The sequence below is a fragment of the Chanos chanos genome, chromosome 10, assembly GCF_902362185.1.
Source record: "Chanos chanos chromosome 10, fChaCha1.1, whole genome shotgun sequence".
In the NCBI taxonomy this organism is placed as follows: Eukaryota; Metazoa; Chordata; class Actinopteri; order Gonorynchiformes; family Chanidae; genus Chanos; species Chanos chanos.
The window spans coordinates 2,584,424-2,603,340 of record NC_044504.1 but is presented as its reverse complement, the minus strand read 5'-3'; the positions used below and the strand labels follow the sequence as shown (position 1 = coordinate 2,603,340).

At 38.1% G+C, this 18,917-nt stretch overlaps 1 protein-coding gene across 1 annotated transcript in view; it reads right to left on the bottom strand.

The window, feature by feature from the left end:
- mlphb (melanophilin b) overlaps positions 1 to 3,533 on the bottom strand; it is a 12,953-nt gene extending 9,420 nt beyond the window's left edge. The window contains exon 1 of the mRNA XM_030786555.1: positions 3,409 to 3,533. Within this exon, the coding sequence (XP_030642415.1) occupies positions 3,409 to 3,533 (125 nt within the window). The remainder of the gene's footprint in view (positions 1 to 3,408) is intronic.
- Positions 3,534 to 18,917: the final 15,384 nt, after the last annotated feature.

Below are 18,917 nucleotides of genomic sequence, written 5' to 3'. Positions count from 1 at the left end.
AACAGGGAAAAACAGAGTGTGTTGACATCATCTTAGCTTAGTTAGATTTACATATGTAGTTCTTACTTAAACATAAAATGTAGTTATCCAACAGTTGGAATCTTGAAAATGCACAAGAAATCTGTGTTCAAGTTTTTCATACCATTTCATTTTGTGTGAAAAACTTGGAAAACTTGGAGAAATAGTGATAGACCATGGGTAATAACCATAAGAGCTGAAACGTTGGCAAATACAGTTGACAAAAGTGTACTCAATAAGCCTTGATACCTTTCAGCAACCTTAATCAACCTTTATAGTTTTCAGTACTTTATTTTCCAGCAGATGTAATCATTAGAATGTCACGTCGTGAAATGATCAGTGCCATAGGACAGACTGGAGGATAGGGCACATCACTGCTTAAGCCATCTGTTTAATAACGTCATTCATAGATCAATGCACTGAAACTACTGGAATATTTTTAAGTTATATTACAGCGGGAGGCAAAGCCAAATCGGCATATTGGCACCTTCAGGCTTCACCTTTGAATTCTCAATTGCTACTTTCTGCAGTTAAGTCACCAAAAACCGCAGTGATGCTGACTCAGGAGAAACAGCAAGGAAAGACAACCTGGTGCCAGGTTCACAGGGACACTGTGGCCTCTAAACATAATGACCTCCATCTCTTGCAGCTGTGGTGGATTAGAGGTAGGATAAAAAAGCAATATCAGATAAATCTGTCTTTTCTACAGGCCAACATCTGAATGTTGCTCTGAATGTTGCTCTTGGCTACTTTGAAGACATATGACTGAGTAATAGTTCTCTATGGATGATGACTGCAAAATAGATTACACTGATTAGAGACTGATTGTTACTAATATACTGATCATTCTGTCAGAAAAACCATTCATATGAGATACTTCACCAGAGACCAAGTGAAGAGTCTAAATTCACTATTCACTCAGAGCTGAAGATCACATCCCAAACATGCAAAGCACCTGTGGTAGTCCGAAATCGCAAAGTTTGTGTGGTGTGGTGAAATATCCGAAAACTGCTCTTAAAAAGATTTCACCTCAATACTAGATTTAAAACTGTGGAGGGCTGAGCCTTCTTCCTGACCTTTTATGTTTTGTTCTTCTCTATTCTTTTCTTTTTCTTTTTCTTTTTCTTTTTCTTTCTTTCTTTCGTTCTTTTTTTTTTTTTTTTTTTTTTACAAAGTATCTGTATCTTGATGTTCAAAGTTACACCTGGTAAAACCTGTTCTGGAGAATGTGATAGACCTGAAAGACCTCAATCCCATACATCAGCTGACCTCCAGGGTCCTCAAAAGCTTGGTAGGTCTCCTGGAGGAACATTCTCAGAACACGATATTGAGTCATTGTGTCCAATCATCATTGTGCCGAAGAAAGAATGGAACATTCCAAATCTGGATATCAGGTGGGTAAATATTATGTTGCACACTGAATCCCGTGCCAAGCAATTCAGATTATGAGAACGAGAGGAGAGTGAGAATGTGTATTCAACGGTATTATTTTGGTAGTTGCTTGTTAGCTGTGTCAAAGGTTGATCAACACCAGGAATGTCTTTAACACAGAAACAGTGAGATGTTGCCAAGTTAAGGAAAATGTGCTGCAGTTTGTCTCTGACGTTCATTGTGAATGTTTGGGAACTCGCAGTTATGTGAACTTGCAGTTTTGAGACAGCTGAAAACGGAATGACTGAATGGTATTTTTGAGAGAAGTCAACTCTGGTCCCAGCTCTCGGAGAGCAAAATCCTTGCATGATCGCACTTTCCACCATTCTCTACAAATACATTCACATTCATACCCGTTTCTGAAAAAGCCCCGATGCACTAAAAGGAGGATGTGGGGTACTGATATAGTAACATGCATATCTCACCTGTTCTTCCGTCACATACTGAGCCACATGCACTTCTACAACTGAAGAGTTTATGATTGTTCTGGCACTAGGAATTGGTTAGTGAGAGTGGAAATCAATAACTAAATTGCTATTTCTATTACTGACTCAGTCTCAGCATTTAATGTTGTCAAAGTTCATCTGAAACTTGAGAAACTTGCCTAAATACTACTACTACTACTATTACTTCTGCTACTACTACTACTACTACTACTACTACTAATAAGCTTTTTTTGGTATAGCAGTTTTTTTTAAGTCAGTCCACAAAGAGCTTTACAGAGAAAAGTAATTTTAAATGGATTAAAAAAAGAGATAAATAAATAGATGAAAATAAAAATAAATAGAACACAACAGAGACAAAGAAAGAACAAACAGTTCAGAACACATTACCATGAAAAAAACTTTTCCTTTTTTTCTGACCACAACACATGCAATGCTACAGAGAGGAAATGCAAAACATTGCCTCCAGGGGTGTGGATATTTGTAAATCTCTCTTGTAAAGGACAGAATGCATTATTCTCAGATATTCAACCATCTCAATTTCCCTTTTGTTGCTATGGCTCAACAGTTTAAAGACTGTATGTGTGTGTGGAAAATAACTTATGATCCATATTGTTCATTTGATTAGTTTGTTTAATGAGTCCTCTATATGGGTGTGTAGAAAAAAAACAGAGAGGATTTTTGTTTTCTCTGAGTAAGTCTGTGGTTAATAAAAACAAACAAACAAATAAGCAGTAAAAGCATAATGTAGCATAATATGATATGCAATTCTTTTGTCTTTTCTATGACTATCACAGGCAAACTGTAGACAAAGAACATCTTCTTCTCCCTCTAGACACACAGTTGGTTTTTTTTTTTTGCTTGCTTGTTTTTGTTTTTTTTTTTCTTTTTTTAACTGGTCAGCATTTTTTACAGGAAAGACTAAGCACTCTTTATTTGGAAAATTGTAAAACTGAAATGAAATGTATTGTTAATTAATTTCAGTCTGTGTGAGCCCCTGAATGAACTGTGAAAGTCAAGTTCCAAAGAAAGAAAAAAAGAAAAGAAAAAAGAAACAACAACAAAAAAAATCACAGGGCATGTGATGTTGTTCAGCATGCAGAGGTAATCCTATTACCTCTATTAACATGACTGGAATCCAGACACACAGGCCACTTTCTACTTGCAGCGTGAGACAGACCCAACATGTGTGACCAAGCCTGTTTTTTTGCTCTGTCACTTATATGCTTGCATATGTACTTAGCTTGTTATGCAGATGTTTGTCTGGAAAAACAATTGTCTAAACTAGCCATATCAGATCCAGAAGATCATAATGTGATTAAAAAAATATAAAAAAATATAAATAAATATATATATATATATATATATATATATATATATATATATATATATATATATATATATATATATATATATATATAGAGCCCAGTCAGGAATCAATTGCAAAGCCCTTCCTTCCATTGAGCAAAACAACACGGAGAGGCTTATATAAATGTAGCAGACATGCAGATGTTACCCTAATCTGTCTTCCTCTTTCTTCCGCAGATTGAAGTCTCTCTGGATGACCTGCCATACATGCTTGGCTTCTTCGTCCGTCAGTCTGGAGAGGTCCAGTGCCCCTGGATTGCTGCATGACATCATCCTGACTCTGTATGTTCTGTAAGGAGAGAATGCAGGAAGCTTATCAGATTTAGAATTATACAAAAGAGTCAACTCCCTCACCAAATCAAATTTCTGGGGACGAAATCACCATCAAAGTGTCACAGTGGCCTTTGGCGATTAAGGACATCAAAACTGATCATAACATGTGCATGGTCAGATGTTGTGTGGAGGATGTCAGCACTGATGAAAAGCCAAATAACTGACTAATATGATAATGAAACAGTCACAGTTTACGTTTGGCAGTCCTGCCATCATTTCACAAAGTATTTATCTCATTTCTACTTCAACATTTGTTTGTTTGTTTGTTTGTTTTTCTTTTTGTTTGATAAAACAAACTGAATTCTGCATTAAATGTTTCCAGAAACTTTCAGAAATTTTTAATGATCTTTGTCTAATAAAGTATGATTTGTGTTATCTGGATAACAGCCTAATATGGTTTGTGCACTTATCGCACCATGCTGAAGAGGACAGAAAAAGGTCAACTCAGTCAGTTTTGTGGGAAACAACAATATTTGCCTGTAAGTTCTAAGAATCATTTCTAAATCAGAGGCTTTCACTGTGGTATGCAGCTGACTGATAATTCCTTTACTCACCTGTACATTCAACCAATGTTTAAATTATCCCAGTGAAATCAAACTCTCCAGAAAAATCTGTGTGACATCCCACCTATCATTTTTAATCAGAGCTTTTGGAAAAGGAATTATTCTTTGGCATCTTTTTATTGCCATAAATCAGTTACTCTATCTTTTTTTTTTTATATTTTAGTACCTCTGTAGTCAGTCTCGCTCTTAGGTTATTTGTTCATTTTCAGCATGGACACCTCACAAAACAGACACTTTAGAACTAAACAATGATGCTTTATGTAGTTATGTCCCATGATTAATATGTTAGTGTTCTGTCATAAGGCATACATCTTGAAAATGACTCTGCTCTTATAGTCATTCAAGGCAAAAACATGTTCACAGCAGCAAGGCAACTCAAACTTTTGAATTCATCATAAATGCAAATGGGCTAGCATACTTGAGCAGTCCTTGTAATGTGAACTACACTGCCTCACTCTGCAAGTGAACCGAAAGAGCATACAGGGTTTGGCAGTGCAACCATTCAATAACGTGTTATGGACAGACTTTCTGCTCATTCAGACCTAAATATATATACACACAAGTAGAAAACAAATTTTCTCATTTGTCCTCATTTTATGAGTGTCACAAACAAAGTTTGAATAGGTTTGAATTTCTAACATGTTCTGTGTGAAACATATAGTGGAGGACAGGGATGTTTGAACGAAAGTCTGTTTTTAATGGTTGTGGCACAACTTTTTTTTTTTTGTACAAACCACCAGCCTCTGCTTCAGTGATTGGGGCATGACTCTTATGAATGGCTGCATGAGAGATTACTTGGTCCATCATCCACATGGACCAAGTTTGACATTAGAATTCGACCTGACTTGTACCTTCAGTGTGACTTTGATAAAATTTGAATTACACTGTGAAATGTGCATTTTGTCCATGCATTTTGTTGAAGAATCTCTATTTTTCTGTGTGTCTCTGTGTGTGTGTGTGTGTGTGTGTGTGTGTGTGTTTTGCCATCCTAGCTCTGTCCAGATTTAATCATATTATGTAATCACAAGGCCACTGGAGCTGAATATTAAAATAATGTAAAGGGAAAAGTTATGATAAGTTACTCCCTCTTTCAGTACTGATCATAATCTAATTGGAAATATATAGAAACATGTATAAACATGTATACACAGGTCTTACATAGAAGAAAGGGAAAAGTTTTTTTTTTTTGGTCTTTTTTTCTTTTTCTTTTTTTTAATAGTATAACAGTACCATTCTTTGGCCTACTTTTCTGTCTTTGAAACACACAGACACATTGTCTTAACTACACAGGCTTAAAGACATAATTACATTTACATTGGTTTGAGCGGCTTAAAAGCGCATTTGGGAAGTACCAGATACAGAAAGAAACCAGTGGGCTGACTATGACTCACTGGTGTACATTAACGGTGTTTAGTTGTCCTTTATTCTTTGTGTGATCGTATGAACAAATTCAGTGAACATGGTTGAATAATCTTCTCTCTCGTTCAGAGGCACAACCAGGCTAACAGCAAACCGCTACACCATGAAGTGTGGCTAACAGTGATCAAGATAAAACCGAGAAAGCGTTGAGAGGGAACTAAAACGTACAAAATGTAATTAAAACTTAAAAAGTCCCTCAAGCCCCTCAAGCCACTATGGAGAATATTCCCCAAGTCTGAATCACTGAGGCGTGGTCTTTTACGGATCTGGCAGAGACACCTGGGATTAATACACTCACGGCAGTGTGGCAGAAAGCAACTGCACGTGAAAGCTAGACCTACTGTGAGGTAAACTAAATGAAAGGCCAGCTGTTAGGTAAAATATTACTGTTAATGTAGGCCACTACATCATTCCCTGTGTTATTACCTGTTGTTGTTGAAGCAATCTTAAAATAACTCTGAAAGTTCATCGTGACCCTTGTTCCAATTTAATTTAAGATAATTAATGGACATAGCTGTCTGTCTTTCCTGACAAAATTTCAATTGACACCTCTTAGATGATTTTGGTCAAATGGATGAAAATTTTGATGACAATGGTGGTGATGACTTCACAGTGAGAGAAGGAAACTCTAAAGTCCATTAATGTAACATTCATGGCATTTTACATCCTTGAAACAAGGAATAAAAATATAATCGAAAAGCTTCACAAATCAAACTTCACGAATCAAACTTCACGAATCAAACATTTGAGAAGCTCAGGCTGATTAGTTGTGTCTAAGCAGATTTGAGACAATGATTATAACACATTATGGTATGAAAGTTGGTCTGAAAGCAAATGCCTTTTGGTTTGAGGTTAAGATTAGGAATGGGGTGAGGTGAAAGAGAGGCTGAGGAGTAGATTACGCATAAATTCTACTTTCAGACGTCGCTGACCAATCTGCCCTGACAGATCTTTTCCCATCATTATGGGCAAAATGTAAATGTTAGTCATTTTAAATGGTTGTTGTTGATGTAATCTTATTTCCCACCAGGACAAACTGTTCTAGAGCTTTGACCATTGTCCAGGCCCAAATCCCACTTCATTACTGTTTTCACGTGATTTTAGGACAGTTATCTATCTATCTGTTCATTTCTGTTCAGTTTATGTAAATGACCCACTGGATTGAAATCAAACCCTTTCAAATAAAGCAAAACATTGATTATAATGAACTTATAATATTTATATATTTACATCCCAACTTAAACTCTTGAACAAAAAATGCCATTGAAACAGAACATCATTTTCGACAAGAAATAAGAAATAAGAAAAATCCTTCAGATGTGAGTTTTCAGTAGATCATAGTGGCAGAGGGGGTATTACCTTGATTAACAAATCTGAGCGAAAACAAGCTACAGCTCTCACTGTTGCAATGGGACGTGATAAGAAATCCCAAAACACTGAAACCACAGAGTTAAAATTCCCAAAATTCCTGTTTAATTTGGTTCCCTCAAACTGCCGAATGAACAGGTCGGTATGACCTTTTTAAGCAACAGAACGTGAGCCACAACAGGCCTACAAGACAGACAATACAACAAACAGGATATTTACCTTACTTTTCAGTGTGCTGGCAGAGAGGCAATCCCTAAGGATTTCAAATGGACATTTGTGGGCAGCTAAGAAAACTGCTGGGCTTATCACATGCCCAATTAACTATAGTGGAGGAGGGGATGTGGGGAATCGTCAGTCTCCTCCCCCATGGCCTTCTTCAAAAGATTCATGAATAAATGATTTAACTTGGTGGCTCAAAAAGCATATCTGTGAAAATTTCTAAGAATAAATCTGTACTTGCAACTATATTTTCATTTTTTTTTTTTCCTAAAAAGTATTTACTTTGAGCATGCCAGTTCAAATGCATTTATTAAAGTTCATAAAATGATAATGTCTTTGGGGCCTTACAAGATCTGCCTTATTCTGTTATGTTGGAGAGCTTGATATTAGTCAAACCTTGCGTATCCGCTGCAGAACATCGATTAGTCCAAAGCATACCAGGATATCGATTAGTCAAAGGCACACCGTTACTGATAAATCGAAATCAGTATAACTAACTGTGCAAAGCAATCACGTCGAGGTCATGATACGTCTGATTTCTAAGAAATATCTTTCGTTCCAGTACGGTCGATCAGCACTGAGGATCACCAAATTCATGTGATAACTCTTCTGAGACCACCAAAAAATAAATGATCCCTCCTCTGTCTTCTCCCATGAACATTTTATTTTGGATTTTGTCCTGTGTTTGGACAGGTGAACCATGAACCATGTCCAAAAACAATGGAGATGGTTCATTGTTTCTCAGTATTAAAGCTGAAAGTGGAGTGTTAGTAACAAGAGAGAGATTTTTCAGAGGAATGGAACCACTCCAGTGTCCTAAGCATCAGATCATTCCTCCACCCCTACGCCTGACCTGGGAGGGAACAGAATTAGATCAGCTGACTTTTTGAAATAGAAAAACACTGGCCATTCCAGACCGGTGACTCTGATTAACTCAGTTAGCCTTTGACTGTGAAATGTCCAGTCTTGTGAACGTTTGTTATGAAAGACCTGCTTTTCATGTGCATGAGAAGACAAAAAAGAGAGAAAAAAAGTCAGAAGGATCACTGATTCAGAAGAGTAGCTGAGTTTAAAGACTCTCCTCCCCCAGTAACTGTCATTCACAGACATCACACAGAAGCTGACTCGACGGATGCCAGATAAAGTTCTTGACTGATGGCAACAGTTTTAAATATCTGAGTATTCTCTACAGTCAGTATTTTGCGAACTGTGCCAGGACAGACATTAGAGTATCGTTTTGCTTTTCTGACTTGTGCTGTTGGTAAAACTACTGCTGTAAAAATCTTTGCAGAATCTGTGATAAGCAGTAGAGGAAAAGTGCAAGAAAAAGTGTTCAACTTATCTTTCATCTTTGGCATAGTTCTTATTTACAGGGAAACAGGCATTTGAGTTTAAGAGGAAAACAATATCTGATTGTGGCCAGATAAAAAAAAAAAAAAAAAGACAAGCGCATACATGTTATGCCATCTGGTGGGTAATGGTGGATACTGCTCTGTTAAAAACAATTCATTTAAACAGAACTTGAATATTAAGATTAAAATAATAAGATTCATTATTTCAGTTCTGTTGAAAAAAATGAGGATAGAACAAACGTGTTGTAGAAACAATTGATTTTGTAACTGACCCATTCTTGGTGATGGCTAGGTGAGAATTCAAGGGTCTGACAGTTTTGGCAGTGCCGTCAGGAAGAGGATGTTAATCTGATGACCAAAATTACCAAAATTGCAGTGCCTCTCTATTTATACAATCTTTTTTTTTCTCTCCAATTTAAAAACAGTTTCATTGCTGGCTGGGCACTGTCAGCAAAACTGAGATGCTGCTGGAGTCACGTAAAGCTAATGCAGGCTTTTGACAAAGGTCATTCACCATCCACCATGCCTGGCCCTGGGATATAGGGGTTTGCATGTGGCCATTTCGCTATCATTTTTGCACATTCTAATACATGTGCACAAACATTGCAAATACAAATCTGTAAACTGATATAATTAGCCATAATTGTGTCTGATTCAGACATTTAAGTAGTCTTTTGCATTGTGTTTCTGTTGTTATTTTACTGGTCTGTTGTGTCATATTTCTGCTGTGCTGTGTTGTTACTGTGCTGTTTCTTAGAATGAACAAGTATACTGCTGTGTTTTGCTATGTTTCCTTTCACGTCTTGTCTTCTGTTTTAAATGTAGATGCCTAAACCACAAAAACATTCCTGGTGCACATGCACTCTGCAATAAAAGTTGATTCCGATTCTGATTCTGACATGGTGTCTTTCCAGACCTTCACTGTAGACTGGGCTCAGGCCATCTGCAGAGTTCATTTAACAGCACTGACACTGTAGTCCTGCATTAACAAGTAGCATAGCCAATATCTAATTTAACTGGGGTTAGGTAATCAAGAGATAAGTTGAATCAGGTGTGACAGTGCCGGGCTGGAGCAAAACTGCGCTGGCCATGCGGACTCGCTGGACTGGAGCGGAAAAATGAACAGATTACGTCAGTTGCAATAAAATAAAAAAAAACAAAAACTTTTCTTTTTTTCCCCTTTTTTGGGGGGGGGGGCACAACCATTCAAATTGTACACTGATGTAGTTTTACCTGGAAATGAGAATACACTTTCAAGCAGACGAATTATTTCTATAACCTAATGGCTGTACCTCCATGGATAAATCCATCAAATTTACTCTGATTTCATTTTTCAGTTTATGTGATGCCAAGCCCTCGACCTTTTTAAATAAGTTTTAAACAGTGCTCTGCATGCTGTAAATTTGCATGGAAACATTTTTACAGTGAAAATACGATTTTTGTATAACTGGATCAAAGTACAAAGTTGCAGTAAAAATTCACAACATACCCTAAAAATACATATCCCTTTAATTTACAATCTTATTAGTCTAAGTGTATGACACAGGCCTATCCTTTAATGGTTTTAACATTTAATTGAAATGCTACAGCTGCAAATTAATTTTGTGATGAATGCTTGGTACTCTCTGTCACCACACTTTTAAGTGATTTTCATCGCTGTTTGTTTGTTTGTTTGTATTTTTTATTCATTCACCATAAACCTCTGTACATTAGAGTCAGGCAGGTCAAACATGATTGACAGCAATAGCGTTCCCCAGGGGCGGGCCCACTCAGAATGAGTAAAGCTTTACTCTGTACAGAAGGCATTCTCTCAATTAAAATTGCATCCTAATGACGGCATGGGAGACTGGGGCCAGCAGCAGACCAGAGCTCACAAGATTGAGAGTCCCAAAAAACTGTATTCAACACACAGGTCTCAAGTCACGTTCATTCGCCCGTGTACCAAAGAGTTCCCCTTTTGTTTGAACTCTTTATTGTACTTTCAACCATAATATGACAGACAAGAGAGCTTATAGATCTAAACACAATAGAGCTTATAGCTCTAAACACAATGGATGTAGTCTGAAAGTTGTCTGTTCGCTTACAACATCATTAATAACTCTAGCCAAGCCAGATGTGAACATGTCACAAAAAAAAAAAGGGAACAACAGCCCAATTTGCAAATCTAGAGAAATATATATGTACATTTTTTAAATTGCATGGGTACAGGCCGGGGGAAAAGCAAAAACTCTCTTTTTCTTTTACATATAAAGTGCCTCACAGGCAGTAATTTGTCTCTCATCCATTCCCTTTGAGTATGCAGTCAATCTCCTATGTTTTACAGTTATAGACTTAAATTCAGTAGTTATTGCTTGTTTTGTTTCTTGGGTAGTTATTGTTGTACTCTTTTTTTTTTCATTTTGGAGTTAGCTGTCCAAAATCCTCATCAGAAAAACCATTACTGCAACACTAACTGTACATTTTTCCCATGGGAGGTTCTCCACTCCATGTGTTTGGCAGGTCGTTTATATAGGAGTCAGACCAGAAACCACTGGTGTGTTTGCACATTTATGAATGACTCTGCTGCACAGATTACAAGGTGCTCTCTCATAAGACTGAGCGAATGACTGTGTGAATGAGTCAAATGGGCCTGTCCTTCATGTTACACTTTCCTGTGTATCATCTCCCTATGGCAGCAGAATGTAGTGGGAAACTAGGTGGCCGTACACATTTACCAGAACTGCTTAACCGCTGTATCGTTGGTTGTCACAGACAGTTTTTCCAGTCCAGCATGAAACCATGTTCTGGATGGTTTTGAAGCGGTGCTAAGTGGAGCCCAAGTGCAGTACCCAGTTAAGAAAACTCCCAACAGTGCAGTGGTACATCTGGAATTCAAAGTCTTAATCCCGGCCAAGTTTCACTGGCCCGCTCTGGCTGCCTGCCTGTTGGGAACATAGCTGGCTTTGCCAGTTGCTCTCACCGCTTGTTAGTAGGCAATGATAGCTTTTGCAGTTGTGGGTTTTGTTGCATGTATAGTACTCTACTGCAAGCATGTTACATAACTTTGCAATACTACAGTATGAAAAGATGCAGTGAAAGGCTTTATGTATGTTGGATGAAGTGTGTGCTTGTGCAACATACTTAGACTCAGCTTATACAAATAGCAGACAATAAGCCTTCCACAACACAGTTACACACACACAAACATAAATGCAAAAGAAACAGAGGATTATAATGGCCAAAACCACACAACTCAAAAGAGCACTGAAACAGAGGGATGAATAAATACTCACCACAAATTAAGACCGTTTATAAAACAAAGATTGACAAAGACTAAAGACCAGACGTTATTCAGCTGGTTAAAACATAGCATAAATGTAACTTACTTACAGAGCGAGAGCGAAGAGGGACCTGCAAGTGCTTGTAAACCAGTGACACTTAGGAACACATAAATATTTACAACACTAACAGCTCCAGCCTGGAACAGTCAGCACAAATAAATATGAGAATTAAAATGATTACCAGGAACACGACACACCTTTCCACTGCACTCGCTCTGTTCTCTCTCATTTCACCCCACTCATATTGACATGGGGTGTCACTTTTTAAAAGAATTCCATAAATAAATAAATAAATAAATAAATAAATAAATAAAACCCCCAAAACACTCTCCTGATTGGTCTACCACATATATCACACCACTGAGTTTCCTTTCAGCTTCCCGCTCTTTTCCCGCTTGGCAGTCACATAAGAAGAATGTTAGGGAGTGTCATAAAATTTCTTTTAAGGTACGAGTTTACTTTACCACATTAGATAGAATGTGTACAAGGGCTGTTTTTTCCGTGAAAATGCAGGCTTTCTGTAATGAGCAGAAGTGGAGGGTTTTTTTTCTTACTTCCATTTTGTGCAGTTAAACATTTCAAAACACTTCTCACCATAGTCATCTAGCAATACTGACTTTAGGTTACATTTGTTAAGCACCCGACTTGAATGGATGTGTCAGCACACACATACACACACACACACAAATCCATACCATAATCAGCTGTACTGCTAATGTCTTACGAATAGTCTCTTGGATTGTTAGCCTCACACTGGCTATTTGTCAGATGAAAACTGCTCTTGAGCAAAACAAGAATCAGGAAATGGGTTTGCCTTGGTCAGTTACATGGTGCAGAAAGCAGAGAAGATGCCTATCAGTTTAAGACAAAACACCAGGACATTTCTACATTCCTCATCTAGGGTCTTCACAGCTTTCATTTCTGCGAACTTCTCAGAGAAGAGGCCCAACATGAAACTTGCTCCATAAGTCTGCTTTGAATGTCAGAGCCGTTTCTACTTGAGATCCAGACCCTGGGAAAGTGTTTCATACTGATGTAAAAGACAAAGCTGCTCAGCTGATGTGCAGACACTAATTGGCCTTGGGGAGTCAGCCAAACTGGCATGAGGAGCTCACAGCAAAATTTATATGTACTGTAAATTATGCTCTGCGGTTGTACAGTTCAGTACGTGTCTTGTGCGTGCATACATCTAATTGGGAGAGGATGATGGCAGTATTATAACGTTTAAAAAAGGTTAAAAGTGTTGAGTGTTAATGTGTTCCTAATTATCTCCCCCTTCCATTCATTTGCATTTTAGGGTATAAATAAGCACAAGACTACATGTCCCTTGAACTAAAATACTTTCCAGATGCATTTAACATGGCTCATTCATTCAACGCATGGAAAGTGACTCAAAAATATAAAGTCCGCACAAACCATGGAAAAAGCGACAGTATCGTGACAAAACACGCATACACACAGTGTCACCACTGAGGGACTACTCAGTTCCATCGCCAGTTATTGTGCTACTAAGGCTGGGCAAATTCACATGGTCAAAATATTGGAACTTCCACTGCTCCTTACACTGTAATGAATATGTAATTTAAATATTAGTCACTCCAGAGTTGCAGTCATGGTTACCATGCTTGTTTTTTTTTTTTTTTTTTTTTAGTAGTGAGTTCAGAACACCCGTTGCGATTTGAAAAGGCCACATTGTTCATTCAGATGGGTGAGTCAGAGAGAGACACCAAGGGAGTGTGGTCTTTTGACAGTCTGCATTTTTCCCTCGTAACACGCAAACCAGCGGGAGAGCTCCTTGTACAGTACAGTACAGTACAGTGCCACACAAACAAGCAGTAGCTCACTCTTCCCACAGTAACTTTCCATTTTCAGCAAAGAAGGGTGATATATTTCATCTTTAACAATAAAACAATTATACCAAGCAGTGCACCTTTGTTATCCGTACGAGGTGTACAGATGGCCATCTCTGTCATCCGTACAATCTCTCAAGATCACCAAGACAAAATTCACTCACTCATTCTCTGTGAAACCAGTCCTCCGCGTAGCTATTAGCTACATTTCCTTTATGACTTACTTGATAATATGAAGATACAACCACTTTCCATGTAATGACCTGTTTTTCCCTGGTTCACCATTTGTCAAATAAATTTGCTTCATTTCCCTTCATTCCACTCAGTTTTTACTTATACCACACACACACCACAACTCCTTAAAAATCTCTTTTCATCTTCTCCTACATGTGTTTTAAATATATGGTTTTATTGTGAATGTTGCCTCAGTAACTCTCCCTAGAACTGTAAAGAAAAATTCTTCAGTATGACCATAAATGAAAGACCTCTTGGCTCTGTAGACTGTCTAATCAGAGTAAAACATCAGAGCTACCCATTCAGAAAGTTGCGAGTCATCTCTTCAACCTACAACATGTAAAACTGAAACACAAAATGAATCTCTATCTAGTCAGGTAGCACTATCATTCAGTATGTAGTGGAGCAATCCTGTAAGGACGAGAAGCCTGTTTTCCATTAACATTCATGAATGTATATAATAATAATAATAATAATAATAATAATAATAATAATAAACATTTGAAGCGGAAATCTCTTTTTATGATTTACCCTCCCAAACAGAGTTCTTAAAATTTCCACTGGTCATAACTTTGGTAAGAAAGAGCATATCTGGGAGCAAGATGTAACCACAGTTTCTCCCCGCAGTCCTACCCCCAAATACTGACACAGGCTAAGCATATTATTGTCCTACAGAGCTTAACATCAGCAGATTTTTGGTGGCAATCCCTTTGTCTCCTGGGTACTCCAGAGGCAAGAGTCTTAAAAGACTTCAGATTGAATGCGAAGCAGACATTCGAGTCAGCTGTCCAAGCGCAAAAGGACGGATTATGGGGGGGACTAGAGAAATGTGTTCTGCACATGCTCTGCACAGCTGCCAGCCAGGACTCAATAAGTCCATTTCCTCTGAAGGATCCCCTGGATTCTTTTTTAAAAGAGATTAATCAGTCAGACACTGGAGATCCTCCAGGGGCCATCAGACGATCAGCTGTGCTGGGCCAATCTGTGACGTGGCTGTGCTATACTGGGCACGTTACCCATATGGACCTATGTCTCACAGAACCGCTCAGAAACTAGACTGACCTTACTGGGGTGGGAAAAAAAACAACAACTTTTTAGGTGTCAAAAAAGATTCATCACTCATCCACAAAAAAGTTTTTTCCCCCTGACATTCCATTACATAAACATACTGGCCTTAAATGTTTTATACTAAAATCTAGTATCCAAATATTTGATACAAAATACACCAACACAGTTCACTTAAAAAGTCAGCAAACAAATTTGTTCATTTTCATAGCTTGCTTTTTATAGCTTACAGTGTTTTTTGGATGATTTGTGATCTGCAGTAACCAAACATAGTGTAAGTTAAGGATGTAAGGGCTGTTTTAGGACAAAACTGTGCGATTATTTTTAAATAGCGGAGCCATATAACATATACTGTGTGGCTTGGGATCAGACTGGCCACATATTTCACACACTTAATCTTGCTGTTTTGTCAAATATTTTTCCTTTAATTATCCAAATTTTCTCTTCTACACACATCTGTGGAATCAAATTTAACACATTTGAATCAGTTGTAATGGGCCGTTCTTCATAGAAAATCCTTTAAAGAATTTGTCCTTTGCACTTTGGCCCACACACCATGGTTTGGAAGACAGTACCTTGATTTCGGGTGACACGGATTTTGTGCCGAACAAAATGTAACATGACTCATATAGTTGTTTTTGCCTAATGTATATTATTGTGTTTGTTTGTTTGTTTTCGTGAGTAGATTCTTTATACAGTCAAGCTGACAGTGAATTGGATGAATCCACCTCTTAAAACATGGGATATCATCATCATCAACCCATTATGTCTCATCTTCACATCAACTGATTTCCCGACTGACAAGCATAAACACAAATAGACCATAGATTTAATTTACCAATTACAACACATCAAACAGTGATTCAAGTTCAAAACCAGTTGTATATATATATACACACATACACACACACACATACATATATATAAACTAATGTCATTAATGTCAAGGCCATTTAGGTACTGCATCAGTATTGCTTCAAACGGACCAGCCTCGTCAGTTGCGAGGCGAATCATGAACAGGACGCTTTTTGAGAATATCCTCTGAATGTGAGTCCCGACCACGAGCCCCACTCCAGAGGCACAGAGGGTCTGTATATATCCCTCTCATGAAAGCCATGCTGAAGATTAGGCTTTGGTATCCAGGCCATAAATTACAAGCCTTATTGGTTTTATCATGGAATTCATATGGGCTCCTCACTGGTTCCAGTAAATTCTTAGTTTCTGGTGTTTGGTACCCACTCTGCTTCTCAAAAGAGCTGGAGGAAGACAAAGGGGGGATGGGGGGTGGGGCATACCAAAGACATGGGATCCTTACTTGGTGAGGCATTGTACAAAGGCATTTGCAAAGAAACTAGCAACATAAAACAAAAGGAACACACACAAAATTGTTCAGAAAAACGAGTGACAGATAAATGGGAGCTCTTAAACTTCCCAAGCTACAGTCTTCACGACTGATAATTCCTTTCAGAGTGGCCAAACAGTATGACTTAACAAGACAGTCCAGGGAGGATTGAGAAGGGTCTGACTACAGAGCCGCAGTTTCACGCCAGCAGATTCACACCAGCAGTTTCAGGCCAATGGCCGATCGTCTGACCCTAACCCTAACCATAAAGTGTCAGCGCATGCGTTGAATGCCAGTGGCCTGAAACTGCTGGTGTGAAAATGCTGTTAGTTGTAAAACTCTTCGGCTCTGCAGGCAGATACTATTTTGGGAGGATTTATACTTTATGTCAGCGAATGCTAGGGGCGCCCCAAATCAAAATTCTTAACTTTTACTATTTTTCACAAACACTATTTTCTCTGTGTCATGAGAAGTTGACAACTCAGATCACAGTGTGCCGCAATGCCTTGCGCTGTAGAATCTTTTATAACAACATTGTAACTCTCATCATTGATACGGTCATTGGACCGTAGTCTTGACGAATAAGTAGCCTGTCTTGTCCGTGTCATCGGTTTAAACCTGGCTGTAACTTCACAAATATGTCTACAATACAGCACGTACCTAAAACGATAACACAAAGACAACTGACAACAAACACACATTTTCGTATCTTGTATATGTATATTTCTCACCATTGTTTTGGCGCCCCGCTTCGTGTAGCGCCCTTGTGCGCTGCATTGCATACCCTCTGTTTTGCCTCTCTGAATACAAATATACAGGCTCTATCACGTAAAAAAGACCAAGGTCCTCCGGTGCCCAGGAAAGAAAAAGAAGATGAGAAGCGGAGGAGAAACAGGGAAAAAGACAGAGGTAATATGATGAATGAATAGTTTATCTGTTGCATAGTAGTTACCGCTGGAGCAAAGTGTTACTTGCTTACTCTGGACGGTAACGTTTGCTAAATGAATACACACCCAGAGTTAACCTTAAATTCATTAAGGAACGTTGGAAAGACTGTTCAGGTGTTTGGGGAATAAGCTTAATCATAATTTTGAGAAATACACTTTTTCTTTTAAGTGTGCTGCACGAACTATCCACTGTCTGCCTCAAGAAACCAGGCATACATTTGTATTGACATCTTAGTCAGCGTTAGCCCTTCTTTTGATAGTCAGTTAAAATGCTCTTCCTTTTCCATCCCCTTTTGTAATTAATAGTTGTAAGCCTTTACATTTTCATTATTGATTAGTCTTATATGTATAGCAAACAGCATGTATCATGTGAGAGAAATGCTCACTGAATACATGTTTTGTGCATGAATGCTAGGGGTAATAACTCTTGCTGTGTGTGTTTAGAATGTTATAGGCTATAATGTGGCTTAGCAGTTTCTGTGTGAATGTATTTGGACACAATGATTGGTATTGAGGCGATGCAAGGGGCACCAGCCAAAATCTTGCCTAGGGCACCAAATTGGTCAGGGCCAGCTCTGATTCACGCTATAGTTAATGCTGTGATAGTGCAGTAGTTGTAGTGACAGCTTTATTGATTTGTGCTTTATGAATCCAAAAATGACTTAAAAATGCATTTATGAGAATAAAAATACCTTTCATGTGCAAGAGTCATGGACAAATAAACACAAAGTCGTTATTGTGTTTAAGAACTGTCTCCACATACACTCATTACGACTATATCATCATCTAAAAACATTTCATAGGTCCCCAGAGTGTTAAAAGAAGTCCAAACACAGCTTCAAATTGCTAATCCGAGGAAATCGAATGAGTCCCTGAAGGCTGAGAAGGAAGACTTACAATATTTAAACAACGGAGAGACCATATTTATTATTCAAAGCTAAACTTTCCAATATGCTCACTCTTATCTGCAGTATTTGTAATAAAGAATGACAGTGGAACTGTCTATTCAGGGGAGCTGTTTCTGGAACTGTTTATTCGAAGAGCATGTCATCCTATTATGCAGTGAGATAATGTCATCCATGCATCCGAAGCAAAGCTGAAGGCTACAGCTGGACATTCCCTAAGATCCAATTTGCATGTTTGATTGACAGTATTTTTAAAACTATCATTAAGTACCATGCATATGAAGTTGGTTTGCACTCAAAAGGGGGGAAAAAATCAAGAGTAACCATTCAACAAGAACTATTTGATGTGACATCTACGGAAAAAACATCTCGAGAACACAAGAGACTAAACAGATTTAGCTTTTTTTGTGTGCTGACACATCCAGGTTTTTTTTTTTTTTCATCAGAGACACTGGAATGCCATATTGTAGAGTGTTCCATAGCCAGGAGGCATAACAACAAACGAATGTGTTGCTTCCATCGTAATTAACATGTGAGACACAAAGCAAATAAGTATTGAGTGTTCTCAGCTTTTGTTTAGGATGGTAACAATCGGTCATGGCAGGACACTGAAATCCAGTCTGAACAATTAGTGAAAACTGGGTGTCGCAAGGTCAGCGTTGGATCTTCTTGTTCTTGATTAAACTTATGGTTGCCTACCTCATGGAGAACACTGTAATACATGGTATTTCATGGAGTTA